Raw genomic sequence first — 13,171 nt, 5'->3', positions numbered from 1 at the left:
TATGGCAGAAGGTGAAGAGGAACTCAAAAGCCTCTTGATGAAAGTGAAAGTGGAGAGTGAAAAAGTTGGCTTAAAGCTCAACATTCAGAAAACAAAGATCATGGCATCCGGTCCCATCACTTCATGGGAAATAGATGGGGAAACAGTGGAAACAGTGTCAGACTTGATTTTTCTGGGCTCCAAAATCACTGCAGATGGTGACTGTAGCCATGAAATTAAAAGACGCTTACTCCTTGGAAGGAAAGTTATGACCAACCTAGACAGCATATTCAAAAACAGAGACATTACTTTGCCAACAAAGGTTCGTCTAGTCAAGGCTATGGTTTTTCCTGTGGTCATGTATGGATGTGAGAGTTGGACTGTGAAGAAGGCTGAGTGCCGAAGAATTGATGCTTTTAAACTGTGGTGTTGGAGAAGACTCTTGAGAGTCCCTTGGACTGCAAGGAGATCCAACCAGTCCATTCTGAAGGAGATCAGCCCTGGGATTTCTTTGGAAGGAATGATGCTAAAGCTGAAACTCCAGTACTTTGGCCACCTGAGTTGACTCATTGGAAAAGACTCTGATGCTGGGAGGGATTGGGGGCAGGAGGAGAAGGGGACGACAGAGGATGAGATGGCTGGATGGCATCACTGACTCGATGGACGTGAGTCTGAGTGAACTCTGGGAGTTGGTGATGGACAGGGAGGCCTGGCGTGCTACAGTTCATGGGGTCTCAAAGAGTCAGACACGACTGAGCGACTGAACTGAACTGAACTGAACACTAATAAAAGTTATGTGAGCATGGTCTCTTTTCTCCCTCTCCCTGCAAATATTTTATTGTATTAATTTACTGTCTTTTCCATTTTAACTAAGCACTTACCACACTCTGTGGCTGACTTTTGCAGTTTGAGATGCAACAGCAAAACTAGCACAAATTTCTTTTTCCTTGCTCACAATTTCACAGAAAGGAGATGAGGTCTTACTGTAGACTTTAGCAACTCTAGCATATGACTTCTTTTGCTTTCTGATTGAGAATTTTCACCTTTCAGTTAAAGGAAGCACTTTATAACTCCTCTTTGGCAAATCCGAACTGCAAGCATCACCACCCTTGCACTTAGGGTGTCATTATGAAGTAAAGGAAGGGTCGCTTGAACAAAAGTATCCTGATACCCAGTTGATCTGATACTGAGGTGGCTACTAAGTAACAGGTAAGAGACTCCAGATAAAGGGAAGATTTACGTCCTGCAAGGGACAGAGCAGATCGGCGCGAGATTTCATCTCGTTACTCAGAAGTTACATAATTTATCAATAACACATAGTTTATTTCTGAAATTTTCTGTTTAAAATGTTCATACCATGATTGACTGTGGGTAACTGAAACCTTGGAAAGGGAAGAGGAGGAGGACTGTATGTTCCTGTTGGAACTTTAGCATGTACCTAAGAGTATTACAGGACCCGAGAAATACTCAAGAGAAGAAATCTGTTGAATTTTGTTTACTATATCATCTCCTAAATACATTTGATAGAGCCCTTTTCTTCTTATATTAACTATTACTATCTCACAGAACTATAGTTCCCTGTTTTTGTTGTTTAGTCGCTAATTCGTGTCCGACTCTTTTGTGGCCCCATGGACTGTAGCCCTCCTGGCTCCTCTGTCCATGGGATTTCCAAGGCAAGAATACTGGAGTGGGTTGCCATTTCCTACTTCAGGGGATCTTTCCAACTCAGGAACTGAACCCGAATCTCCTGCATTGGCAGGCAGATTTTTTGCCACTGAGCCACCAAGCAAGCCCATGGTTCTGTATACCCTTACAGTTCAAAATGTGATCCCTAGACCAGATTCCTCAATATTCATCACCTGGAAACTTGTTAAACTCACATCTTAGGCCCCACCCCAGAATCACTTTAACAAGATGCCCAGGTGGCTGGTGTGACATTAAAGTTTGAGAAGCACTGCTTTGGGAAACACCGTTTAGAGGAGAAAGTACGACTAATTTTAACGTCTTTACGTGACTCATTATTTCAAGACATCTATTTTTATTGTCCCCTAATGCCTATTTCACTAATAATCATACCTACTTCTTTCTGATTGTTTTGTGCAAGGCACTATTCTAAGTACTTATGTAATCCTCAACCCAATCCAAAGAGGCAGGCACTGTTATAATCTTCACTTTATGGATGAGATTACTGAGGCTCAGCAGAGTTAAGTAGCCTATCCAAGGTCACACAGATATTAGGTGGCAGAAACCTTGGTTTAAGGAATTAAGGATCACCAAAAGGCAATGGCACCCCACTCCAGTACTCTTGCCTGGAAAATCCCATGGATGGAGGAGCCTGATGGGCTGCAGTCCATGGGGTCACTAAGAGTTGGACACGACTGAGCGACTTGACTTTCACTTTTCACTTTCATGCATTAGAGAAGGAAATGGCAACCCACTCCAGTGTTCTTGCCTGGAGAATCCCAGGGACGGGGAAGCCTGGTGGGCTGTGGTCTATGGGGTCGCACAGAGTCGGACATGACTGAAGCGACTTAGCAGCAGCAAATATACTCTCTATGTTTCCATGTACTTTCTTGCTTTGTGTACTTTACACAAGGATTTCTTTCTTCCTACAATGATCTCCCACACACACACCTAGTGAAAAGATCTCAGGGACTTCCCTGGTCGTCCAGTGGTTAAGAATCCACCTTTTAATGCAGGGGACTCGGATTTGATCCCTGGTTGGGGAACTAAGATTCCACATGCCAAGGGGCGACAAAGCCCTTGTACCACAACTACTGAGCCTGTGCTCTAGAGCCCATGCCACAGTGAAGATCCCACATGCCGCAACGAAGACCCGACACAGCCAAAGAAATGAAAACATATTAAAGAAAACAAAAAAAGCTCTCGGTTTAAAAAGTTCATTCCTCCAGGAAACTTCTCTGGCCCCTCTCCTCTGAACCAGGTCAGGTTCCCTACTACACATCTCCCAGGCACACATTTTTTCCTTCTTACTTATCAGCTTTTAGAATTATTTACATTTCTGTGATTGTATGGCTGGGGGATAGCAGTAGCAGTGTTAGTCGCTCGTCGAGTCCAACTCTTTGTGACCCCACGAACTGTAGGCCAACAAACTCCTCTGTCCATGGGATTCTCCAGGCAAGAATACTGGAGTGGATCGCCATTCCCTTCTCCAGAGGATCTTCCTGACCTAGGGATCGAACTCAGATCTCCTGCATTGCAGGCAGCTTCTTTACCATCTGAGGTACAGGGAAGATCTATGGTTTAGTGTATATCTTTAGCTAAAAAACTGAGCTTCATGTGGACTTGAAGTATATCTTCTGTGTCTGACACAGGCTGGCAGAAGCCGTAGCCTGGATGCAAAGTATTTGATTTTGCATCAGAAGACTTGGATTTGAGTCCTTGTTCCCCTACTTATTAGTTTTGTAATTGTTAAGCAATCAAACCGTCTTAGATCCATAAGTTCTCAGCTCTGTTAAGTGGGGATAATAATGCCTGGGCCTTCCTGGTGGCTCAGTGGTCTGCCTGCCAATGCAAGAGATATGGGCTTGAGCCCTGGGTCGGAAGATCCCCTGTAGAAGGGAATGGCAACCCACTCCAGTATTCTTGCCTGGGTAACCCTATGGACAGAGGAGCCTGGTGGGTTACAGCCCATAGGGTCACAAAGAGTCGGACATAACTTGGCAACTAAACAACAGCAACAATAATGCCTTACAAGATTGATAAAAGAATTAAAATGAGGATTCTGAAAGAAGCGTATAGTCTACATAAACATCCGAAAAATATGAGAGAGTGTTCCATAGTGATTAAGATCCTGGGTTGTATTTTAAGGTTCTAATGTGCAGTGAGACACCTGAGTTCATTGCTAACTCATAATATTTACCATCCAGGCAGCTGATTAGGCCATCCATCATTTCCTAAACTTTTTTCATGTATTTTTTAAACTGTATTCATATGTAATTTATTATATATCTATGCTATGTTGTCTCCCAAGTCATGTATATACTGTATGATTTTATATTTTGCTCATCATCTCTTATCAGAGCCCTTTGCACACAGCAATTCAATAGATATTAATATAATCTACATTTATTTGGTAAGTATCACATATTTGCTGTATGGAAAGTACCTGAAGTAAGAAAAGTGAGAAAGAAAAGTAGTGCACATAACAATTGCCATCATCATACATGTGAATATTCAGATTTGCTACATTTTTCAAATCACTTAAACCAAGATAAACTGCAGAACTGAAACTCCAGCAGGGACAATTAAACAATATTTGGAATGAAATCATTTGGCCTAATTTTCATAACCACAGATTTCAAGGAATACCACCATCCATGCCAGGTGTGCCAGACAATCCCATTGTCCGTTTTAGCGGTGTAGGGACCCTTGTGGTAGAAGCCATTCAGGTTTGCAGAGTGACACCTAGTGGGAGGAAAAATAAACACGAAGCAATCAGACTAGAAAAATATCCTTTGAAACCCTTATTCTGTGATCAAATGGCTGAAAATATTTTAACTATGAATTCTGCCATTTTTTCTTTTTTTGAGGGGGGGCTATCCCTTGTGGCTTATGGGATTTTAATTCCCCAACCAGGGACTGAACCCATGCCCTTGGGAGTGATTGCACAGAGGCCTAACCATTGGACTGCCAGGGAATTTCCTGTGCTGTTTTTGGATAAGAGAATATTTAGCAGTTTCCAAAAGCCAAGAGATTTCTACAACATGAGTATTTTAAACTGGTGGGTTTTAGTACCATAACAACTCTCAGGATAAAACCCAGGCCACTTATAGAGTATTTATTTATTTATATCTGGCTGCACCTGATCTTAGTTTCAACATGCAGAATCTTTGATTTTCATTGCAGCAATGCAAAACCCCACTCTTGCAGCATGTGGGATCTAGTTTCCTGACCAGAGACCAAACCCAGGGCCCCCTGCATTGGGAGTGCGAAGTCTTAGCCTCTGGACCACTATGGAAGTCCCACTTATATTGATTAAAAAAAAAAAAGTAGCTCTGTTCTTAACAGACTTTAAATGAGAAAGAAAGGAAGGAAATGAGAGAGGGAGAGAGAGAGGCAGGAAGGAAGGAAGAAAGAAAAGCAAACAAAAGCATGACCTGGTAAGCCTGAGCCTTAGCCAGAGTGGTATGGGTGTGGTGCGCTGCTCCATTTGCCAGCTTCCCTGTATAATTTACACTTAAAATGTTCATCCATCTGCTGCCAAGACTTAGCTTTCATAATTTCAATTCCCTTCCTCCCTCTTGAGTCACCAGTATATCAATTATTTTAACCTCAAAGGGGTAAAGAAACAAAACCCAAACCATGATTTAAAGTTTTCCAGTATCAACTAATGATCATCTGTCTTAATTGTGGAGTTTATTATTTTTACCTATATTGTTCCAACCGAGATACACTGGTTAGGTTATCATAAATCTTAAAATGTCCCCCTTCCTCTTTGGGATCTGTACATTTTGCTCCTAATATGGCTAAACGAAGAGTAGGCGATAATTTTCTGGGTACTGTTATTAAATTAGTTACTATATATTTCTTTATTGCTACAACCAATGAAAAGATTTCAGACACTGGGACATAGAGGAACATGCAAAAGAATAGTTCTAAAAATCTATGGAAAGTGCCTGAATTACTGAGTCAAAGTAAGCATGTAATTTACCCGTCAATGTTGAGTGGTTGACTAGCCTCACTTACCAGCCCTCATAATTCTTTCCTGCTAATTGTTCCCACAGTCCTCCTAATTTAAATTGATGTAACTAATCAAAACCATGTATGCTAAATCTTCAAGTGTTAAGAGCCTGTTATGTTTTTAAAACTGCATGGAAAGTAATGGCAAAAGAGAAAATACTCTAGACTGAGCCTCCCAAATACATATTTTGACATATTCTATCTTCCTAGAGATATCTACTATATATATTAATATTTTTCTATTTAGTCTGTGATTTGAATCCTGTTAGGAAGCTGACTCTGGTCAACATAGCAAACCTTAGCAATTCTAAGACCACTTTTTCCCAGCATCTTTCAGGTTCTAGAACAGCCTGGACTTGAGGCTAGGTTGGGAGATGGTTGGGGCTCCCTTGGTGAAGAAGTAGCCTTGTGCACACACATGAGATGCTACATTGGTAAAGAAGAGAAGACATCAACGCAACGCTCAGTGATTGGTTTGCTATGATGAGAAGGAATGCCTAGTAGGTGGGTAAAACTTAGAAATGCCAAGAGTTTATGTAAATTGGAAGAACTATGGGACAGGAGAAAAATAAGAACAAAACAAGAATAAGGAGGAAGAGGATGATGGAGTTAAACCATAGCAGAGGCAGGCATGGAAGAAGTAGCACTGAGCTGCTGGAATAGTTGGCTTTCTCTTCAGCTTTTCTGACTTTCCACCTGCACGATCTCATTTGACTCCAAGGATAATGGAGCTTCCTTGGGTGGCTCCAGCAACTGAATTGCCTTTCTTTGTCTTCCCTGAACTCCTATCTTTAAAGTCAAGTAAATCATTTATTATTCCACGTTGAACTGTGTGCCACTTATCATTTAATTGGGTGGGTACTTGGTTTTGATCTGCTAATATTAACCAATGTGGTTGTTATTTCCATGTATGGAATTCTGTTACATTAAGGGGTGCTTGAGACTTTGTGAATTATAGACAAGTTTTACATAATGTTGATAACTCTTACATAATGCTAACTTAGAGGGAAAGGGGAAGAAAAAGGAGGATAAAGAGAAGGTGATAAATACAGTTTTAAAGAGAACGAGAAAACCATAAGGGAAAAAGATCGTCACCACCTTTGTTTGATCTGTTAAGTAGGAAAGATAACTTTGGTTTTCTCTCCCCTCTCACTGCTGTGTATGTTCCACTTCCTTTACAAATGACCAAAATTTAAATGGACTCAAACTTTGAAAAAAGCAAAATCCAGATAAAATAGTGTTTATATATTCAATTTGATATTCCACACTATATACAGCTAACTGTACCTCCATAGAATTTATGACTCTAAAATCAGCACATCATAATAACTCAAGATGTTCATAAGGAGGATTCTCATGATTTTATGGAAAATAGATCTATGTCTGGTATACCTCCACTTAAAAAGATGGAGGATTCTTTATGTAAATACTTAAAAAGTATTTACGTAATGAAAAAATGTTAAAATTTAGATTGTGGAATTTAAATGATTAGTCCTCAATTACACGGAAAACTCAGCACTCCAGACATACTCACGAAGGATTCTGTAATGGAATGTTTAAGTGTCCAGATATTTTGTCTTCTAAAGACAAAAGGAGATGTTCAAAGGCCATGTACTAAAGAAAAAAAAAAAAAAGCCCATGTATGGCGTAACTGTTGAACACAACTGCTTTGTAGACATAGTGGGCTTATCAGGTTATTTTAAAGGATGACTGAATTTTTCCATTCCTGCCTTAACTTTGTGATGACAACAAAAGGTACTGTCTGGAAATCATCCTGGGTGAAGAATAGTTAAAGGAATGAAACGTTAATGAATAGTTAAAGAAGAGAAAACGTCGAGGAGCACAGTAAATATTTTCTTACCCAGACCTGAAGAGTTATGTTGAAAAAGAATACAGTTACTCTGTAACTACTGAGGAAAAAAACTGACAAAGTAATAAGAAGCAAGATTTCAGGTTAATACAAGAAAATGAAGAAAAGCTGACATAGCGGACTTCCCTGGTGGTTCAGTGGTTAAAACTCTGTGCTTCCAGTGCTGGGGGCCTGGGCTCAGTCCCTGGTCAGGGAACTAAGATCCTACAGGCCCCACAGTGCAGCACCCCCATAAAATTTTCAATACACAAAAAAAGATTAAAAAAAGAAAAACTGATTTAGTACAATCAAAAATGGAATGAATTTGCTGATAAAGGAACATTGGAGTATTCAACCAGAAGATAGAATTAGGTTTCAGGAATGTTAGAGGAAATTTATGCATTGAGAGGAGCTTGGGTTGAATGATTTTAAAAAAGTCACAGTAAATGTAAACAGTATTACACAGAAAAATTTATAATAACATGCTAGGAGAAGGTGAAGAGCTACCTGGTTATTAGAATGTCGAAAATGCTCTGTATTTCTTTGCGTCAATTTGTGATCCACTATTTATGATAACTCACCCGTAACTCCATTTGCAAACAATCTTTATGAAAGCAGTAGTTTGATTTTTCTCTATGACGTATCTTTCAAGCTTGACTAAGGTACACAGTGAACAAATCCTTAAAGCTACTTCATTACTGAAAGATTCTAATAAGGATGATTACTTAATAATACCAGTATTACAAAGCAGACCAACACTCCTGCATACGTTATAATTAATGCCCACCAGTCAGATATCTGGAGAAGGCAATGGCAACCCACTCCAGTAGTCTTGCCTGGAAAGTCTCATGGACAGAGGAGCTTGGTAGGCTGCAGTCCATGGGGTCGCTAAGAGTTGGACACGACTGAGCAACTTCCCTTTCACTTTTCACTTTCATGCATTGGAGAAGGAAATGGCAACCCACTCCAGTGTTCTTGCCTGGAGAATCCCAGGGACGGGGGAGCCTGGTGAGGTGCCGTCTATGGGGTTGCATAGAGTCGGACATGACTGAAGCGACTTAGCAGCAGCAGCAGCAGTCAGATATCATCAATGCAATTGCAACTGTGTTTAAGAAACATCAAACCTGTTAAACCACCAGCCAGACTGATCCTCTTTCGCACAGTTCCCTTCGTAGTTGTCGTTGTCTCTGTCCCACGTGCTGAATTTCATTCTTTGGTGACTGGCCCACCATTGCACTTCAGGATGAAAATTTCCAGTAAGGGAGTCTCCAGCGGTTCCAGAATATTCCCCAATATGTAAATCATAGGAATTCTAAAGAAAAAGAGGCGATTTCCATGATCAGTTGTTACTATTTTGTGTATGTGTACGTGTGTGTTCAGTCACTCAGTAGTGTCTGACTCCTTGTGACCCCATGGAGTGCAGCCCGCCTGGGTTTCTCTATTACTATTTTAAAAACAGGCTTATGTAATAAATAAAAGATCAGGCTCTATCACAGATTTTTGTTTCCCCTGACTTTGGGTTTTATATTGTATGTTTTACACATTAATTTGTGGTGATATGTATTTGAAAATGTTAGTACCTTTTCATCTCCAACTTTGAAATTTTTATATTGAGCATAACGGCTATTTTTCTCAAAATCTGCAAGGTCGATTTTTAATGTGTAATCTCCTAGGAAAGGGAAAAAACAGAAATTGTAGGTTTGTTTTTTTTTTTTTTTAATGTATGAGATGACATTTACTTCAGTTCAGTTCAGTTCAGTCGCTCAGTCGTGTCTGACTCTTTGCGACCCCGTGAATCGCAGCACGCCAGGCCTCCCTGTCCATCACCAACACCCGGAGTTCACTCAGACTCATGTCCATTGAGTCAGTGATGCCATCCAGCGATCTCATCCTCTGTCGTCCCCTTCTCCTCCTGCCCCCAATCCCTCCCAGCATTAGAGTCTTTTCCAATGAGTCAACTCTTTGCATGAGGTGGCCAAAGTACTGGAGTTTCAGCTTTAGCATCATTCCTTACTGAGGCTTAAAAACAGTTTGTGGCTCTATTTTACTTAGACCATTTCCTTCTACCATGAGGCAGCTTTCAAAGAATAAACAGTGACTCCATTGTATTTACAATATGCATGTTTTATTGTGTATTTTACTTGGAAAAAGTTAGGAATGTAATATTAAAGGTAGAACATTTCTACTAGATCTATTATAGATAAGAGCCAGTGTAGTTCACTTGGCAAAGAAGAACAGAAAGCAAGTCATTTTTCAGTACATAGATTAAGAAATCTAACAGTGAATAAACAGAAGTTTTGTGAAGTTTAAAAGTTGACTTTTTTTTCTTACTTTTGGTAAGGATGTTATCTTCAACATTAAATAATGACTGAAATAGTTGATACCATCAAGTAATCAGCTTTTCTTCATTGTCTCATCATTTGCAAATAACAAAGACTACTCTTTCAGAAACAGAACTATTGTTAGAAACATAGAAAGTTATAAATCAAACTGACAGTCAGATAATATATTTGTATTCAATCCTTCTACTTTGATAAATAAAATTTCACAATGACTAGTAAGATCAGGTCTGAATTCAGAGTCTTAGCCTCTTCCTAGTTCTAAGCTGGAACACAGCAGCAGGTCATGCAGACCTGGCCCATGGTCAGCCTGCTCTCTTGTCCCACCCCAGTCTCCATCACACAGAGCAAAGGGCCTTGCCCACACTTATGGACATTCCAGACTGCACACCAAGCTCTGTTGACATCCAAAATAAAAGCTGTTTCTTTACTTCTCCTCAGACTTAGGGGTGCACACATCAGATGTACAATTTTCCTACAGGGGGACAGATGAAGAAGAGGCATGAATAGGTCCTGGAGACAAAGTCAAGGCTTCTTCAGTAGAGAATGCTGGACTCTATATCGCCAGAGTGAGTCTAGGAGACTCTCTGGCCCCACAGATTCCTTGGCTCATGGAGCTCTCTAAAGTGGGATTTCAAGGAAGAGGCCGCTTTAATCTGATCAAAAGGTAGTAAATGTTATGTGAGCTAAGACTGTGAAGTGGACTAGAGCAGAAATAAAGGCTAAATCAAGGCTCCTAAAAAGTACTTTGCATTATAGAAGAGGTTTAGACTTTTAGGTAACCATCTAAATATCTCTTTAGTCCATGAGTAAATAAAAATTCAATTTTGGATCATTTCTAAATTAGCTTTACTGCAAACACTTCCAGCCAAAATTTATATAATGGGGATAAAGTTATTTTAAAGAGGCAACTCCTTAGCTTTAAATGTTCTCATAATTAAGAAATGCAGGGGGACTTCTCTGGCAGTCTAGTGGTTAAGATTCTGTGCTTTCACTGCACAGGGCATGAGTTCTATCCCTGGTCTGGGAATTAAGATCCCTCATGCCGCACATGGGGGATATTGTGGTACAGCCACAATATTTTTTTGTTTTTAAATAAAAAGGAAAGAAAAGAAATGTAGGGAGAAAGTCACTCTTTTTCCTTGGGATGATGTTCTATGCAGTTGTGATCCCTGGAACTGATAAATACATTTTTGCCACCATGAGAGTAGCCAGCCTGAAATACCAATGAAAATGTGAAGCAGATATGTTGCCAAAGTGCATCTGGACAAATAAATACTTAATAATAATTTGAAAAATAATATTTATTTTTAAAATAGTTAATTAATAATATTTGTTGTTGTTTAGTTGCTCAGTCATGTCTGACTCTTTGCCACTCCATGGACTGCAGCATACCAGGCTTCCCTGTCCTTCACTATTATTAATTAATAAGTTTAAATTCTGTATGTTTAGAAGGATCCAAGGGTTACTTCTTGGGGTTTTCATAGTTTCAATGAAAAACCAGATGCATATTAATATGTAAAAGAAACAGGAATTGGTATGATAAATGTTATATATCTATCATAAAACACAAGTAGGATAATAAATACTTTGAAATTTAGAGAACACTGATCATAAGAAGAATGTACAAAGAAAGCTTAAGATTTCTAAGATTATCCACCCTCTCTTAAGTTACTACCCTGGGGTGTTTCCAAGATCTCTATAATACTATTATGAATATAGACACACAAATCACTTTCCTTAACTTGTTTGGAATGAATAAACCTTGCTCTTACAATTAGTGCCTTGCCAGTGTGATTTAACATGCTTTCTTGAGCAATACAATTGTCTTTTGTGAAACATTAAGAATCAGATTTGAGTGGAACTGACTACAATCTCAGGTAGAAAGTGAGGTAAGGAAGATAAAGGACTGGAGCAAAAGAACATGGAAAAGGGAAACTTGGAAAATATTAAGCTAGTGATCCTTTAAACAAATGTCAAACTCCAGTGAAAGACATCCATGCAAAAGCAGATAGAGGGAATGATACAGATGTCTGCAATATACTTGGAAATGTCAAAGAAATGGATCGATGGATGGATAGATGAAAAGTTACAGGATTAAAATGTTAATGTAAAATCTAGGTGGTAGGTTGAAATCTCTTCCAGTTTTGTTGTATCTTGCAAGTTTTTCAACTTAAGATTTGCAAGGGGATGGGAATAAGAACATTTATATTCTTTGGTATTTGATTCCAAAAACAGCCATAATTCCTCAATTCTTCACCTTTCCCTTTGCAATGGGACTTTAAGTCCTCCCATTAAGCCTATTTCCTTTCTCCTTACATCTGAGCTGGTCCTGTGACTTGCTTTCACCAAAACAGAAGGCAGTGTAAGTGACTGTGTGCCATTACTGAGTCTAGGTCTCAAGTTAGTTATGTGCTTTCATTCTCTTTCTTAGAGCTCTGCTTCTGCTTCAAGAACAAGTCCAGGCTAGCCAGCTGGAAGATGACGGACCATGTGGAGTGAGCTGGACAGCCAGCCTCCCACTGATGAGGAAGCTGGTCACCAGCTCATGAGCAAGCCCAGCGAGATCAGCAGAGCCCAGCCCTAAGGAGCAAAACCACCCAGCTGCCCTGTATATTTGTGAGAAATAATAAAGAGTTGTTGTTTTAAGTCACTAAATTCATAAGTGGCTTGTTATGCATACAATATATATGTTTTGAGTCACACAAGTCATTTAAAAGAATGATTATGACAGTAGATTTCCTTCCCAGAAACAGAAAAAATGTATGTGAGAAATATCTCTCCCACAACCTAGGTCTAAGCAGCCACCTTTTACAAAGGGGATTATTTCCCAAAAGGGATTATTGGCCATCTGCAAATCATAGTAGTTACTGAATTTGTTCTAGGATTTAGAGAAAAACAGTTGTGTTCCCTTTTTGTATTTCCAGTGAATTTGGTATGAGGTAAACCTTACCTTGTGTGGTCAGTAAGTGAAGATTTCTATTACCCAACCAATATTCACCATTTTTTTGGACAAAATTTCCAAAGCCATTTTCATAGTCACTCCAGTCTCTAAAAAAATGAAAGTGAAAGCTGACTTTAGCAAAATCCAAACGGACCTTTGCAGTACGCAAGGTGCACACTTTTACCCCTACCCACAATATCTTCTTGATTAGCTAATGTACTTCTATTTAGAAAGAATGAAGTTCTAATACACTTCAGGTACAATAAAGAGGCTTAACTTTGGTAAACCTCATATTTCCTACTCCAAATAAATCCTTATATCATAATTAGCACACCTGTTAAAGTTTTCACTGCCATC

At 39.5% G+C, this 13,171-nt stretch overlaps 1 protein-coding gene across 1 annotated transcript in view; it reads right to left on the bottom strand.

Annotated features, from left to right (window-relative positions):
- Nucleotides 1–4,050: 4,050 nt before the first annotated feature.
- The window catches only part of FGL1 (fibrinogen-like 1), a 24,429-nt gene continuing 15,308 nt past the window's right edge, over nucleotides 4,051–13,171 (bottom strand). Inside the window, exons 5-9 of the mRNA XM_010858368.1 lie at nucleotides 13,149–13,171; nucleotides 12,824–12,921; nucleotides 9,112–9,200; nucleotides 8,656–8,843; nucleotides 4,051–4,407 (exon numbers count right to left, since the gene is read on the bottom strand). Coding sequence (XP_010856670.1) covers nucleotides 4,248–4,407; nucleotides 8,656–8,843; nucleotides 9,112–9,200; nucleotides 12,824–12,921; nucleotides 13,149–13,171 — 558 coding nt within the window. The 3' untranslated portion in view covers nucleotides 4,051–4,247. The remainder of the gene's footprint in view (nucleotides 4,408–8,655; nucleotides 8,844–9,111; nucleotides 9,201–12,823; nucleotides 12,922–13,148) is intronic.

The sequence above is a fragment of the Bison bison genome, unplaced genomic scaffold (assembly GCF_000754665.1).
Source record: "Bison bison bison isolate TAMUID 2011002044 unplaced genomic scaffold, Bison_UMD1.0 scf7180017864386, whole genome shotgun sequence".
NCBI lineage: Eukaryota > Metazoa > Chordata > Mammalia > Artiodactyla > Bovidae > Bison > Bison bison.
The sequence above is the reverse complement of the archived record's forward strand: the minus strand, read 5'-3'. Positions and strand labels throughout refer to the sequence as shown.